Genomic DNA, 16,766 nt, shown 5'->3' with positions numbered 1-16,766 from the left:
TAGTCAGGTTGACTATTCCTACTCCAATGTAAGTAAAAGCGGGGAAAGTGATGCACATTTTAGGGGGTAGATTTACTATTCCCACAATTCAATTTGAGCAACAATAGCGAAAGTGTTTGACTTTAGGGAGGTTTAATGCACTATTCCCGCTTCAATCTGAACAGCAGAAGGGAAAATGTTGGATTTTCGATGGGTTTCATTTTCTATAACCACTCCAAAGTAAGCAAAATTGTTGGGCATTGGAGGGCTTTGATTTACTATGCCCACTCCAATCTTAGCAGCAGAATGGAAAGTGTTGGACTTTGGAGGGGTTAGATTTACTATTCCCACTCCATTTTACGCAACACTAGAGAAAGTGGTGGACTTTGGCGATGTTAGATTTAATATTCGCACTCCGACGCAAACAAAAGCAGGAAAATTATTGAACTTTGTAGGGGTTAGATTTATTACTCCCACTACAATCTTAGCAACTGTAGGACTATGGAGGGGTTCCATTTACTATTCTCACTCAAACATAAGCAAAAGCAGAGAAAGTGTTGGACATTGTAGTCCAATCACTATTCGTAGTAAAATCACTATTCCCACGCCAATCTGAGCAACAATAGAAAAAAATACGTTGAAAATGTTAGATTTTCTATTCCTACTTCAATGTAAGCAAAATCAGGGAATGTGTTGGACTTAGGACTTTTCTAATTTTCTGTTCCCACTCCAATATGAGTAACAGCAGGGAAAATGTTGGAATTTGGAAGGGTTAGATTAACTATTAACACTATAATTTTAGCAACGTTAGGGAAAATGTTGTCATTTAGAGGGGATATATATGCCAATACAATACCTAAATAATTAAAAAAAACAAAAACATAAGAAAATAAAAATATGTTAACATATTTAATTAAAAAATATATTAATTATCAAACAAATAAAATGAATAATAATGTATATAAACACATTTTATACTACATCATTAATTTAAAAAACATGAATCAAACTCAGTTGATTTTAAATAAATGCACTTCTCTCTCTACTACCCCCAACAAAAATCAAAAATATACAATTAAAATTATAAGCAAAGAAATTACTCCCATAAAATTAATTATTTCATTAAATAAATAAAATAAAAATAATAAATTAAAAATCCTTTTCAAAATGTCTACATAATTACCAAATAATAATTTAATTACCATTTTAAATTAATGAAAAAAACACTAATTTATATCTTAAATAACTTACCATCCCAACCCCTAAAAACCCTACAACCCACTACTACACTAAAAATTACTAATTCAGTTTTAAACATTTTAAATTACATATTAAAAATTACAAGCAATGCTAATATAATCAAAATTACAATTAATCAAATAAATGCTTTACATAACTAATTACCTACTAATTATTTAGTCACATACAAAATATACAAAAATTAAGAACATTTATATTTTAAATACCTTTTCATTCTAATCCCCTACAATCCAAACAATCTGCCAATCTAAATTAAAAATTGCTAATTATATTTAGAAAATTTCAATTTCAAGTTCAAAATAACACACACTAGACTAAATAAATAAAAGAACAATCAATCAATTACATTATTTACATACGAATGACCAAATGGGTATTTAAATGACATAAACTTTAATTAAAAGTAAAAGTCAATAATTTATATTAAAATAACTTTCCAAGCTTATACCCTAAAAACCCACCAACTTGCAACTAAGTTAAAAAATACTAATTAAATGTAACAACATTAAATCACACATTATTCATGACAAACTATATTAAAATATACAGGCACTTGTTCTCATAATGCAACTACATACAAAATATAAACTAATATACATTAAGTTAAATAAAAAATATTTAATACAACCGTATTAAAGTAATTGATGATACATGCAATAATGTTGAAAACAATAAATGTATATACCTCCGATTTATAGTTTTACCTTTTATATTATTATATTTTTGCCATGATATTCTCATATCATATTTTTTCAAAAATAATGTGGTAAGTCATACTGTGGATATAAAGGCGTTTAAAACAGAATCCGTTGCACAGAGAAGTGGCATCTGGGGCAAAGTACAAACATCAGTCCTCAACAATGGTCAAAAATACAAGTAGAATCAAGCAAAAATCTGAGGATGATACTAGGCGGATGGGATACATCTGTTGTACCTGGTTCACTTTACACATAGAAACAATATCATTGCCTCTACAAAAAATGCCTTCATTGTTATTAATGTCGCATATTTAATTTTGTATGCCTAGACAAAATTGAAGCTGTGTCTTTTGGAATCAAACTTCTTCAAAATATCATCAGTGCTGGCAGAACTTGAGAAGAAACCCCGACCTTCACATCCCAGCACTCAGTGCATCTTCACATGGGAAGAAAAGGTAATTCCTGGTTTTTAAAAAAAGATTTATATGTTTGACAAAATTCAAACTGATATTCATATCTGTATGCTGCAACCTGTATGTAACGGCATCATTAAACATCACTATAAATATTTTGTTAATTTATGTGTCATCCAATTATCAATGGGGGAGTATTATGTAAATTATCTCATTTCATTTTTCATCTTTCAGGTACTCCTTAAAAGCATCATTCAATATTGCACCATTACTTTTTTCTCGAAACAGTGTTTACAAATCATATTTAGAGCCCTCTACCTCATGCACATATGGCACCGCACATTCTACCTTCAAGCCATGAACCTTCCTGGGAAAGCAAATTATGAAGAAAAAAACACAAGAAATTATGTAAATTAACAGCATAAACATCTGATACAACGATGCAACATTTAGACATTTTTCGTGCTTGACCAAAATCCGGAAGCTGGTTTTAAATATGCTCATTCACACCTGAGCAGGTACAAGCTGTGCTCAGCTTCAGCTCCAAATTGGTAGTAGCGTAAAAATGATTGGTAAGATTGTTAGCACCCATTATTGAACTATCACTAACCAAGGTTTTTTGTTTTTATCTACAACCCCTCTAGTTTGACAAATAAGGCACTGCCCAAGTTCACACAATTTGAAAAACATGCATTAAATCTTGGATAGGCTGTTTACTGTTTAATATATTTAGAGACTTTTTAAAAAGCCACTGGGCAGGCCAACATGTGTTGGGGCTATCCGTCATATTGAAAATTCCTCCGCTCTAATGCATTGATATTCCAACATAAGTGCTTCCACCAACATGGTAGATAGAGTTTTGGGACACAAACCACCAAAGCATGTTTTTTTTTCTAGGAAAACATGAATTCAATGTTCGTGACTCACTGGTTGGGAGTTTTTTTCTAGCACGTGGGGTGCATTGAACGTTTGCTATATTCAAACTCAAAATCACACTTTCGTAAAACTCTGCCTCAGATGTTTCAGAAGGTTTGGGACTGCTGCCTTCCCTCATTGGTTGAGCTTAGGTCAGCCCATGAGGGAAGGTAGCAGTCCCAACCTTGTTACAGAGTGGGATGGGTTGGTGAAACTGCTAACCCCACCCCACTCTGTGACGAATTGTCACTGATTGAGACTTGATCCTGGGCGCTTCAGGGCTGAAAACGGGGGCGCCCAGGTCCGAGGCAATGAGTGACACTACCCCTTGTCACCGAGGAGGAGGGCCTCAAGGACCTTTGCTGAGCTGAGGAGGTCATGGCCACAGGAGCTGTAACATCCTCAGCCCAGCAAAGTTCAGCTCAGGCAGCCAGGAGCCTGCGCATTTAGCGCATGTCTAGCTCCTAGCTGCCTGACCAGAACAATGAATAATGCCGGTCAAGCTGACCTTTACTCAACAGACACTGGGGCATATTAGCGATAAAATTATTGCTGCTTTTGCGTCCGTTTTCGGACGAAAAGCGGCAATAATTTTATCGCACTATCAGCATGGACAAGCTAGCGCATGTTTCCATGCCTCAATGCCATTTACCTTAACCCCCAGCTTTGCATCTCTAATGAGATGCAAAGTGGGCGTTCCTCCCCAAAATAACGGGAGAAATGTCGCTAACCGACATTTCTCCAATTATCAAGCTGCACGCTAACATGCATAGCGATAAGAAAAGTAGCGCTAACCGCGGTTATCGCTACTTTTTAACGCCTGCTTTCAGCCTGACTTAGTCATGATATCCAATGGTAGGTGGATATCACGGCTGAGTCTGCCCTTCCCTATCATCAAGTATCGCCAAACGTTGTGCGATTGTCGCTGGATTTCCAGCAATAATCGTACATTTGGCAGCTTGCGTTTGGAATTTTATCGCTGTTGAGATAAGTGTTGCTGATAGCACGTTATCTAAGCGATAAAATTCATCGTTAGCCAGCGATAATTATTCTTGTTCTATGTGCACTGAGCGATAGTTATCGCAGGCCCTTGCTGATATGCCCCATTGTTCTTGATCAATATTTTTGTTATATCAATTTCCTCCTTCAAATGAGGCTGTTCTTTATCATTGTCTTGATGACAAACTGAAATTGGTGCCCACTTGGATGGGATTCGTAACTGAATGAAATTGGAAAAAAACAAATCAAGGTATTTAGATTAGAAGTTTGAAAAATATGTTAGCTAACAAGCATTAGACTGTAAATGTGTCAATTATTTTAAATATCATTTTTTTAATATTTTCTCTCACTTTGTCACTATATACCGGTTATTGTGAAAATATTTGTTTATGTTTCTGTTAAATACATCAAGTGTGCACTTTAAACACTTGCAAAATGGCAAATTAATATGTGAGCAAGGCTGTGACAAGTGGTTGAAACTGGTCATGGCAGACAATCCCTGAAAATAAAATTGGTTGAGCAAAAGTCTAGAGCATCTGTTTCTAAATGTGGAAATGTTAACGGAGTGAGCTGACTTCTATTGTAGATGCCTTATTCCATCACAGGGATGGATCAAGCCCTGATCTTTGGACTGGGTAAGAGTGGTCTGCTTAATTCAGACACTCTGTTCATCACCACCCCCTTTTCTGAATCGTATTTGGCCGCTATAGGTGTGGCAGGGTATACTCAGACATGAGTCCCTTTCTCACTGCACCATCAGGATTCAAGCAAGCCGGGCCGAAGAAGGCTGAAATGCCAGAAACCAGTCCCCGGTAGCTTGTCTCCTTTCTGGTGAAGAATTGGCTTGGTAGTTTAGTCTGCCCTGTTCCCATGATGCACTGGGCCAGGGACAGACTGATTTGCATATAGCCATGTTCTGAGCTGGGTTGGTGCAGTGAGATAAATAACGGTGATGGATCAAGCCCTGATCTTTGGACTGGGTAAGAGTGGTCTGCTTAATTCAGACACTCTGCTCATCACCACCCCCTTTTCTGAATCGTTATTCCATCAGGATCATGATGGTGGCTAGTTGCAGTTATCGATGATATATACATATTAGGTAGTTATAGTTAGGACCTAGTTTCCATAGACAAAGTGTTTTTGTTTTGCTAATGACTTTGGTGTCATTTGACAAATCTTCACGACATTTTCTAAACTAGTTTTCCACTTAATTCAGCTGCTGTCTGGAAAGTTTTGGGATGATGTGTCAAGCTGGCCAAAAAAAGGAGGGGGAGCAGAAAAGCATATGGCTGGGATGCCCGTCACCCCCTCCCAACACAATCCCCAAGGATGGGAAGTCGGACGCAGGCTTGAACTTTTGGAAGGAGGGAGGGAGTCACCCTCCCGGCCGTATTTATTAAAATATGAAACAAAATGTAAAACATTAAATAAAAAGTTTCATAATCATGTACAATTTTACATTTATTACATTTCGATGAAGACATGTTCTTTGGCTAACCTTAACAGATCTCTAATACAAAGGTTTCCTAGCCGAGTCTAACATCCTGCAAATGCATACATTCTAAATTAAAATTGTACATCCTAGCATTAAGGGCCAACGGCAAGGTCTTAACCGGTGTCAGATCCCTACTACCAAAACTCTCGCCCTCACGGTGTGAGTGGCGCATGCGCAGAGGACTGTACCCTCATTGCCAACTGTAATTTCCCTTGTCGTGGTGGGGGCCCCCTTTCCACTCGACGCCATCTTAAAGGTCGTCCGAGTTCCCGTGTGAGGTATCTGTAGGAAGGACAGCGTGGACTCCCCCCATCCCCACACTCTCTATCCGCCGTCGCGGATATCCGGCCCCCGGGAAATTAGTAGGAGGGGCATATAGCCGCCTCCTCCCCTGGGAGTGGCCTATGGCCGTCTCCCCTTAGGCGACACATCCTTAGTGGGTGCCGCCTCCCCGTGGGAGGGGCCAATGGCCGCCTCCCCCCGGGCGCTCCCATCCATTCTGGGTGGCGCCCCCCTCTAGGGACCTTGAAATTACTGCTCACCGATCATGACCTTACCGCCCGACCAAAAAATAAATACGACAGTTGTTCACCTACTAAGGAAGGAAAAATTCAGCATGCCTAATTGTATCAAGACTGTTTACTCCTAAAAAGAAAAAACAGTATCCTACAGACAGAAGTCACATCCTCAACCTAAGCATTCATTTACTTTTCTACAAAGGAAAAAAGGGGGCCTAACTCAGCAAAACTTTATTACAAAACAAACATTGCCATAAGGGGCTGGTGGGTGGGTCAAAATTGCTGCTTGTTCTGTCGAGGGCTCACGAGCAACGAGTGGGTGCAGCCTTCAGAGCACAGGAACAAGAGGACGCTTCTTCGGATTCCCGCTCTATTTATTCTTCTGCAGGAGGGCGTGTACCCACCTCCGGTACGCCTACTGGGCGTGGTCATCGGCATAGGTGTCTAGGACAACCCCTCTTGGGCGGGAAAAGGCGCGCCCCGGCTAGGCCGCTTCGGGCATACCAGCCGAGACACGCCCCCGCCCAAAATGGTTTCCCGGGAGGATCGGGGCACCCAACCATACGTTCGGGGGGACCGAGTGGTCGCCCCTTTCCATTCTCCCCTTGCAATTTTCCATAGGAACTTTAGACACGACTACAGCCCGAACCGCTGAATGGAATCACAACAAATTTTGCAGAAACCTAGAACTTGGTTTGCAGATTATGCTTTGCGTGATTTGGTATAAATCTGTTAAGTTTTTTTAAGCTATTAAACAAAAAGAAATATATATATATCTAGGGACACAAACCTTCTGCTGATCCGACATGTCATGCTGACATTTAACACTGTTGGTAGCGAAATTGAGAATCGGACTCAGTCGAGTCCCAAGAAAAAAGCATAAGAGGCAGGGTAGGACGCCCTAGTCATGGTGGTGGTGACCAAACACAAGTTTTTGGCAATTTTGCCATTACATTGTGGTGGATACTGGAATTTGTGGCAAAACTGGGGAAAAAAACAAACATGGTCTCTGCGCCTGTTTTCTCTATGCCTCCTGGGTGAGCCAGATCCTGGGGGGTGCAGTTAGTATCATAAAAGAGGAAAGGGGGCATTTGCGCACCCATCTCAGCCTGAATTCAGCCCAGGAGACCGCCACAGCCTGGGGCAAGGCTGAATGAAGAAGTAGGGACGGACCTCCCTCCAAGGTAATTTTCAGCCCCAAGGACGACCACCTCCCGGGGGCCAAAACAATTGTCAGAAGGATGATGGGTGCTTTGCAGCCACCCTCCCTGGTGGTATTCGGCCACAGGGACCACCACCTCCCTGTGGCCAGGCCATGCCTTAGGAAGGGAGGGGGACCACCCAGCCACCCTTCCTCAGCTGCAATCGGCCTGAGGACCGCATACCCCAGATGCGCTTTTGGAAAGGTGGTCCTCCTGGAGCCAATAATGGCCCTGTGGACCCCACCCCAGGACCAGGATTAGCTGTGCCCCTGTTCGTCGAACCCCAGTACCTGCAATAGTGCAGGCAGGGAAACCTCTGTTTGCTGTTGCGTGGTGGGAGCAATGCAAAGTTCCCAACAAGCGAGAGCAAATACAAAGTCTGCTCCCAGCAGGCAGGAGCTTTAAAACTGCTCATACCAGCTGGAAGAGGTCTTTTTTAGAAACAAATGAAAAATGTATCCTGCAGGCAGGGAGCAGCATTTTCTGCTGCTCCCTGCATGCAGCAGCAACGCTGGCTCCCACTGAAGGGAAGGAGCTGGCTGTGGCCACAGTGGTATTAGGGTCCCCTGCGGCTTCTTTGTAGTCTCGCCAACTAAAGGACAAAGATTCTAACTTCTTGGGCCTGGTGAAGGTAAAGCTAGTGAGTTTTCTTGGCAATTCCAAATTGAAAAACAATATGAAATCCTTGATGGAGGTGAATGCATCTTTGATCTATCCGAGCGCAATTTGTAGTGACTGTGATAAGCAGGTTCTTTATTGTCGTCTTCTGGTGACAGCAGACTTCATGTTTCGCACATTAAATATCCATGGGTATACAAATGCACAAAACCAGTTGCAAGCTCCGCCTGTTAGGCCCCATCCACCTTAGTGGTATGCAAAGGTCTTTCCCCCTTTTTCCATGTTGATGGACAGGTTCCCTAAAGGCCCCCGAGCGCATTTCCCAGCGATTCTGGTTACAAGTTCTCCATGCAGAGGAATATGAGGATGTCTCCACCAAACAAAGAACTACTTACTTCATATAGTAAGGGGGAAGTACCCTTATTTGGTAGAGATTCACCACTTTGTGGTCTCGTTGTCTTCTCTATATGAAGATTCATGTTACCACAGATGTCTGGAAGAAGACGCTTGAGGAAATCAGCCCAGGGAGGACCCACGTACAAGCCCCGTGGGGTTGGCTGCTTGCGGAGGTTGGCCCCAGGGCCTAGTCAAGACCAGGCGCAGCAGTGGCTGGATTAACATATAGTAACTAAACATTACTTTATGTTAAAAAAAACTGAAATTCACTGAAAAAAACAAAGGTTACATAGGTGAGTAAGTAGGGACCCCACAGAGGACCGGTGAAGTGTGGGAACACAACCGCATGCTCCGTACAATTCTATGGGAAAGTCACAGTTGAAGTTTTATAGTTTAAATACCCTTCCCAGTGGACTTTGCAGAAACCCCGTGGACGTTAGGATGTTGGAAAGCCAGCCCACCCGTGGATACCGAAGTACCAGAGTTACCTATCCCAGGGAAACTAGGTGCATAGGTCCGAAGTGGCGTCGGAGACCGATGTCCAACCCAATGAAGGACTTTGAAGAAAAGCCGCTGAAGGAAGGAAGAAAAGTATTCGTTGGAATCCAAAGGTGGATTCTTGTTGAAGAGTACCTGAAAGCAGAGGGCATAGAGTCTGGGTCACTCTGGGTCAGTGACAACGGGCTCGGTAGACGAATGCCCACCGATGTCAGGTGCATCAGGTGCATTGACGGAGTTCTTGACTCGGCAGCTACAGGGACCAGGAGATGTCAAGGACAACCAGTAGCCGGATATGAGCTGTCACACAAAGGATTTCGAGTGCTGAGGGGGTCGGTGTCCAGCGGGAGCAGCAACAAGCCTTGGCAATAGCAACCATCACGGAAGGTCAAGAAAGGTTACGGTTCGGACCTGCAAGGCCCAGGAGACTCACCAAACACATGGGAATTCAGTGGTTTCAGTGGTTTCCTGTTCAGAATCTTGTCCACGTCAAATCCAGGGTCCTACAGCAAGGTAAGCCCTTTTGTACCCACGGGAGAGAGTTGGATAGATTCAGGGGAACCTCCCAGGGGAGGATCTAGACAGTGGGGAGGTTACTGCCATGTTCTTAGTCCAGTTTTGTGCCGGAACAGAAGCCAACGTCTCCCAGGACTGGTTTGAACTGGACTATGCAAAGGGACACCAAATGTGCCCCTCATGCAAACTTTCGGTAACTAGCAAGCGCACCCACCCAGCCCTAATACACTATATCCTGTCTGAAAGGTGGTCACACCTCCCTGTGACAGGATGCCTATTGTTCTGCCTTCCCCTGCTCGAGCTTGGCTCAGCAGCAGGAGGGCAGAAATGTGTCTCTGGTCGGCAGCAACCATTTTGTGCTGCCCAGGACTAGAAGGCAGGTAACAGGAACACCAGGAACCCAACAAAGCTCGCTTCTGAGGAGTGGAATCATACCGAGTATGATTCCACAATGTTTGACACCAAACACAATAGGGTTACTTTCAGCCATTTAGAGTTGGTCATCACGAGGTCGCATAATGCCACTCTATATGTCGTAAATGGCTGATGCACTGACAACCCAGGAGAATGGACTCCGTAGGCTGCAGGGGTGTCCTACTCATGCAGGGGCACCCTCTCACTTAGATCTAGGCACCCTGCTTTAAGAATTGTTAAGGCGTGCTACAAGGGTGACATATTTTTTAAGTGCAGTGACCCTTAGATATAGTTAACCTGTAAGTGATGCATGCACCAACTCACACAGGCTGCAATGGCAGCCTGTAGGTTCCATTTTACATGGCCTCTCATGGGTGGCATAATTCATGCTTCAGCCCATGGGAGGCCTCTGGAGTACCTATGCCCTGGGTACATGGGTACCATATACTAGGGACTGACAAGGATATCCCAGTATCCAATCTGGAGTGTACCAAAGTACATATCATAACAGTTTAGGGAGAAAGCAGATAGACTGGGGTCCTGATTAGTAAGATCCTAGTCAGACTAGTCAAAAACAGTATCACCTTTAGCAAAAAGTGGGGATAACCATAAGAAGCAGATCCTACTTTCCTACAAGGGTCCAAGATTTACTTACCTGATGCATTCTCCTGCCCTGTTGTAAGATTCTTCACCCACTAAAATTAACCCTAATGTCTCAGGTAAAACCCTACATTCTGCTTTACATGGAGCAAGGTATTTTTCTTTGAATTGCCTGACAGGAAGTCAGATTTTTTGTTATCCGCCAACCATTAAGACCACCTGTACATTCTCTACTAATGGCACTATCCCAATAATCATAACTGGAGCATTTCTTGTATGTCTTTCCAGGTCCTTCAACATTTCAACTTTCTGATTCTCCCTCTTTAAGGAGCCTGAGCCTGCAATTGTATGTGCCTCAAACATTTCTAGAACTTTTGGTCGATGGAAAATTTCTCACTTGAAGCTACTGATTATTGTCCACAATATGTTGCACTTATTTCCTTCAGTCTTGTGCCTATTTAGTCTGCATTTCAGCCTTAAATCTAAACCTGGATTTGGTTCAAGATTCTACCATTTTCTACCTTTCCATATGTGGAAGAGTGTTGATAGTTCTCCTGCAACTCTTACTGAACTCTCATCCTTGCCAAGAAGGTATTTATGCCACTGGCATTTTTCTCCTACTGTGACCTTTCTTTCTGGGCACCTGTTGCTACTGCATGTATTCTGAAACCTATGACAGCATTGTGGCTACAACAAGGAGTCATCCTTACATCTGGCAAGCGAGTTGAGAGAAGAAGGTGCAACGCTTCATCCAGCTATTGACACTCACTGCTGGTCGGTAATTGTGTTGTAAGTCCAACCTGTCCTGATCAGGACGAAATGTGAAGGCACACAGTCCACTCGGAGCCTTCTAGATGCTAACTAAAGGTGTAAAAACCTTGGCTTATTCAATGAAAGCTGAAACTTTCCACTTTTCACTTTCCTTTCTTTTTTGTTTTACTTATTTTGCCCCCCCTCCATGTGTTATATAACTGTTATTGACTAAAGTAGCCTACCGTTTCTGCTAATCAGACAACTTTGTATTTTACATTGTAACAATACTTACTTGAGAAAGATTTGCAGCCTGAATCATCCTCCACAACTCGCAGCCTGGTCATGTAGAGATACTGAAACCCACACCCGTCCCTTACCTTCTGTCGAGTAGGAATTCTTCTGCACTACTGTCCCTATTGTGTTGTTCTGCCACTCTCACTCAGAACAACACAAATATTTCAATCCTCGTCGCTGCACTGTTACACACGATCACTCTGACTGCTAGAAAATATAATGCTCTATACAGAGAAGATTGAGTTCATATAAGGCCTCTGTTTCATTTCTTCATTAAAGTGCTGTAATGATACTGTCTTTATTTTGGATTTGCCACTGACTCATCCTTCTTTCATGTTAGTGCTGAATCATTTTGCTAATTCATTCTCTTCAACCAAACCTCATTTCAGTATGTAAGATTGAATAGCAGCGTTTTCTTAAAGGGGCTGAACTCATCCTTTGTTTCCACTGACAGAAAATGCATTTTCATTGATTTTTTAAATCTCTTTATGAAATCCATTTATCTTGCAGGCTGCACAGATTATGCACAGCCCATCATTATTCCTTTTAAGTCGGCCCAACTTCCTGCTAAGCAGATCAGTCTCCTGCCATTACAGGAGTCTGGCAGCAAGACCCATGTGTAGTAATGGAGCCACCCGGCCCATACACATACGCACGCACGCACGCATGCACCTTGGGGGCGGGGCAAGCCCCCAAGTATAAATAAACAGCTGACTGACCGCTCGTGGTCTTTGGCCCTAACTGACAGCTAGCGTTGTGTCTTTATTACAGTCACAGTTAGGCCCCACTTCGTGGCATAGGCATCTCTTGCCCCCTGCGTCTTGGCGACGCTACACTGGCGACGAGGCGGACACGGTCACTCACGCCTCGCCACACTGCTGTGCCGGTCTCCTCTACATGACGGAGCCAAGCGTCTCTGACGAGAATAAAGTACGCATCAGGTCGTGGTGCGTCAGGTGAGCTCGCGCCCTTTCAGGGCCTCAGTCGACACCCGCTCGCCCACACACCTGTGTGCGCTCTCTCACCTGCCGACGGCGCGTCGGAGGGACACTCTCGGCCCTCGCGCAATCTCCTCAGCGGCTGCATCAGGCGCTCGATCACCAGCTGACAGCGCATCGGAAAGGAATCCTCGGCTCTCGCACAATTACCTCAGCAGCTGTGTACAGACACACGCATGCGCACGCTGAATCACCAGCTGACAGCGCATCGGAAAGGAATCCTCGGCCCTCGCACAATTACCTCAGCAGCTGTGTACAGACACACGCATGCGCACGATGAATCAGGTCGCGTAAGCCCTGTCAGATCGTATTTCAGGCAGCTGACTAAGGAGAAAGAGACTGGCAAATCCTCACGCTTTGAGCGGATGAAATAATTAAAAAAAAAAAAAAGAACGAACAAAGCCATTGACCAGACAGCGAGTGAGCAAAATTAAAGATAAATTGGATGCCTCACTCACCAGCGCTACACTTCTGACAAGAAAAAAAAAAAACAAACACATTTTCGCGCCACATATAAACTGACAGGAAAGTTACCTAGAGCTGCCGTTTTTGCCACGTGGGATCAGCGTCACACAGAACCTGTTTGATCCTAGTTTTTTTTACACAGTGTTTCTTTGCGTGGACAGTCAAAACTATGACAGACCAACAAGCCAATGGAGGTGCCACTGCTGCGACCTCAGCGCAAGTGCAACCACCTGCTCCTACTGGACCCCCGGCCGTGGTGCAGATACCTGCTGTCCCGGGTCCAGCTCCTGGTGCCGCCGCAGCCGCTGCTGCAGCCTCTCCCGGACATGGCCTCGCAGCGCCACTCCCTCCATTCAGCGAACTGGCAGATCCGCACACAGCTGCGGCAAGATGGCGTATATGGATTGGGAGATTGGAGCATTATTTTACTGGTGTCCGTGAAACTGATGGCAAGGTGAAGCGCTCTTTACTCATGTGTTATGGAGGGGATGAGTTGTATGAGCTTTTTGAAACGCTGCCAGATCGTGGGGGAGAAGAGGATTATGACGCAGCAGTACGGGCGTTGAGCCTTCATTTCGATCCCAGGGTGAACCCTGATTACGAGTGGTTTAAGCTGCGTCAAGCCAGGCAGGGTGAAACTGAGCCTATTGACTCTTTCTATGCCCGGTTAAGGAAACTAGCCATTGCCTGTGAACTTCCAGACCAGCGCCAGGAGATCCGTGCACAGCTAATCCAGGGGTGCAGATCGGTACAACTAAGACGCCTCATTCTTAGACAGCCACGTATCTCTCTTGATGAGATCCTCGTCCTTGCGCGCTCGCATGAGCTATCCAATGCGAGAGCTGATGAAATGCAAGCTGCTCTTGACAGACCCAGTGCACCAGCAAAAACCCCACAAATCAAGGAGGAACAAGTTGACGCAATCAGGCGCCGGTCACAAACACAGAGGGGAGCCCCTCGAGCCAGCTCTCGGAATCCTTGTGGGAACTGTGGCATGGAACATCCGATAAGCGGGAGATGTTTCGCAAGAGGAAAAGTATGCTCCAACTGCGGAAAAATAAATCACTTTGCAAAGGTGTGTCGCAGCAGTGGGAACCGCCGTTTTAGCTCGAATGGAAGAGGCCCTACACAGGCAGTGCGACAACTATCATTGGAAGATCCAGGCCCGTGTGGCGACGCATCCAGGACAGCATTCTGTGCTGAGGATGATGATGACAACATCTTCTTCGTCTCCTTTGTGGGGAGAGAGGGCTCTAGAAGACGACCACCACCGATGTGTGAGATCTCCATCGCTGGATCTCCAGTGCAAGCACTCATTGATACTGGAGCGACTGTAAATGTGATGGACAGCACGCAATATGAGCTACTATCTCCGCGCCCACCACTGTCTCCTTCAAACGCCAAGATTTACACTTATGACAGTGACGACCCGCTTCCTCTGAGGGGAGTAATCGAAGTGACGGCTGCGTGCAATGATCAACAAGTGAAGACCAAGTTCCATGTAACTGGAGGCAGGCGCGCCACACGGCAGAAGATTTACGACTTGTGTTCTTTGCACGGCAAGTACATGAACTACACGCAGAAGCAATCTTGAGAGATTTCCCGACCCTATTCAAAGGTCTTGGCTGTTTAAAAGGAAAAAAATTCAAACTTCACGTAGACCCAACGGTCCGACCCATGGCTCTCAGACACCGACGAGTGCCATTTCACCTACGGAAGCAAGTAGAAGAAGAATTGCACAAACTTGAAGAGTTAGGGGTAATTGAAAAGGTATCGGGCCCAACGCCCTGGGTATCGCCGCTTGTGATTGCTCCAAAACTAAAGCAACCAGGTGCAATACGCCTGTGTGTGGACATGCGTCTTCCAAACAGGGCAGTAAAGAGGGAGAGGCATCTGACTCCAACTATGGATGACATAGTAGCAGATCTCAATGGTGCACGCTGGTTTTCAAAACTGGACCTAAACGCCGGATATCACCAGCTTGAGCTACATCCAGACAGTCGTAACATCACGACATTCTCCACCCATGTTGGACTCCGGAGGTACAAACGGTTAAGCTTTGGGGTGTCATCGGCGGCTGAAGTTTTTCAAAACGCCATCAGGGAGACTCTTTCCGGCCTGACAGGAGTTATAAATTTAAGCGATGACATCCTTGTCTTCTCCAAGACTCTGGAAGAACACCACGTCCACCTCCGAGCCACATTGCAACGCCTAGTTGATCACGGCCTCACCCTCCACAAAGCAAAGTGTTCCTTCTACAAGGAATCAGTGGACTTCTTTGGGTATATCTTCTCCAGAGAAGGGCTTCAGGTCGACCCGAAGAAAGCGGACGCCATCAGGACAGCTCCCAAGCCAACGTCAGCCACGGAAGTCAGAAGCTTCCTGGGAATGGCCACGTACTGCGGCCGTTTCATCCCAAGATTAGCATCCCTATCTGAGCCATTACGTAACCTAACCAAAGCAAGTCAACCATGGGTGTGGACGGCCAAGGAATACGAAGCATTTGAGGCAATCAAAGCTGCATTAATTGACGACAAAGTCATGGCATACTTCAGGCCACACCGGCGCACAGAAGTCGTTGTGGACGCGAGTCCTGTAGGATTAGGGGCCGTCCTCATGCAAAAGACTGAAGCTCATGAATGGGTGCCGACAGCATACGCCAGCAGGGCACTGACTGCGACGGAGATGCGGTACGCCCAAATTGAACGTGAAGCACTGGCAATAAAATGGGCGTGCCAGCATTTTCACCTCTACCTGTTCGGACATGAATTCACAGTAGTGACTGATCACAAGCCCCTGGTGCCCCTATTTACGGGAACTGCCAGACTCGCACCACCCAGAATTGAGAGATGGGCTGTCCAACTCCAAACATACCGCTTTGAGGTGATCTATAGGCCTGGAGCCGACAATCCTGCGGACTTCCTATCCAGACACCCCGGCTCCGGAGATACAGTCCAAACTACAAGTGACGAAGATGACGTTGAAGAATATGTCAGAATGATCTCACAAGACGCTTGCCCAGTAGCCCTGACGCTGGAGGACATTGGAAAGGCAACGGATGAAGATGAATGCCTTGTCAAGGTAAAAACTACGCTGGCAAACAGGAACTGGAGAAATTTTCTTGATGGAGTTAGCGCTCTCACACCCCAAGAACAGCTGGCGAGACAACAACTGTGGAGAGCTCAGAGTGAGCTGAGCATTGGACCGCACGGTGTGGTCCTCCGAGGGACAGCGATCGTGGTACCTGCAAGGCTGCAGAAAGAAGTTGTGCGCCTTGCACACCAAGGCCACCAAGGAGTATCGAAGACAAAAGGGCGTTTGCGCAGCAAGGTGTGGTTCGCCGGCATGGATGCAGCGGTGGAGGAAGAGGTTGGAAACTGCCACTCGTGCATCATCACAGGCCGGGAACCTGCTCCTCACCCGGTGATCACCGAAGAACTCTGTAAAGAGCCATGGTCAAAGATAAGTATGGACTTTGGATCGTTCCCGGATGGACGACACACCCTCGTCATGATAGACTCCTACTCCCGTTTTCCAATAGTGGAAATCGTACCCACGACAGCGTTCAACCACGTCAAGAAAGCTCTGGAGAGAGTGTTCGCCATGGTAGGCCTACCAGAAGAAGTGAGGTCGGACAACGGCCCTCCTTTTCAGGGAAAAGACTTCCAGACTTATCTCGCCGCCCGGGGCATTCACCACAGAAAAATCACTCCGCAATGGCCCCAAGCAAATGGG

The 16,766-nt window shown here is 45.2% G+C and overlaps 1 protein-coding gene across 18 annotated transcripts in view; it reads left to right on the top strand.

Annotated features, from left to right (window-relative positions):
* Positions 1–16,766, top strand: part of NOSTRIN (nitric oxide synthase trafficking) — a 709,159-nt gene that overhangs the window by 452,740 nt on the left and 239,653 nt on the right. For all 18 annotated transcript variants that reach the window (XM_086956574.1, XM_086956575.1, XM_086956569.1 and 15 more), the window contains one exon: positions 2,267–2,392. In XM_086956574.1, coding sequence (XP_086812700.1) covers positions 2,267–2,392 — 126 coding nt within the window. The remainder of the gene's footprint in view (positions 1–2,266; positions 2,393–16,766) is intronic.

Source organism: Lissotriton vulgaris, chromosome 2_1, assembly GCF_964263255.1.
Source record: "Lissotriton vulgaris chromosome 2_1, aLisVul1.2, whole genome shotgun sequence".
NCBI lineage: Eukaryota > Metazoa > Chordata > Amphibia > Caudata > Salamandridae > Lissotriton > Lissotriton vulgaris.
The sequence above is the reverse complement of the archived record's forward strand: the minus strand, read 5'-3'. Positions and strand labels throughout refer to the sequence as shown.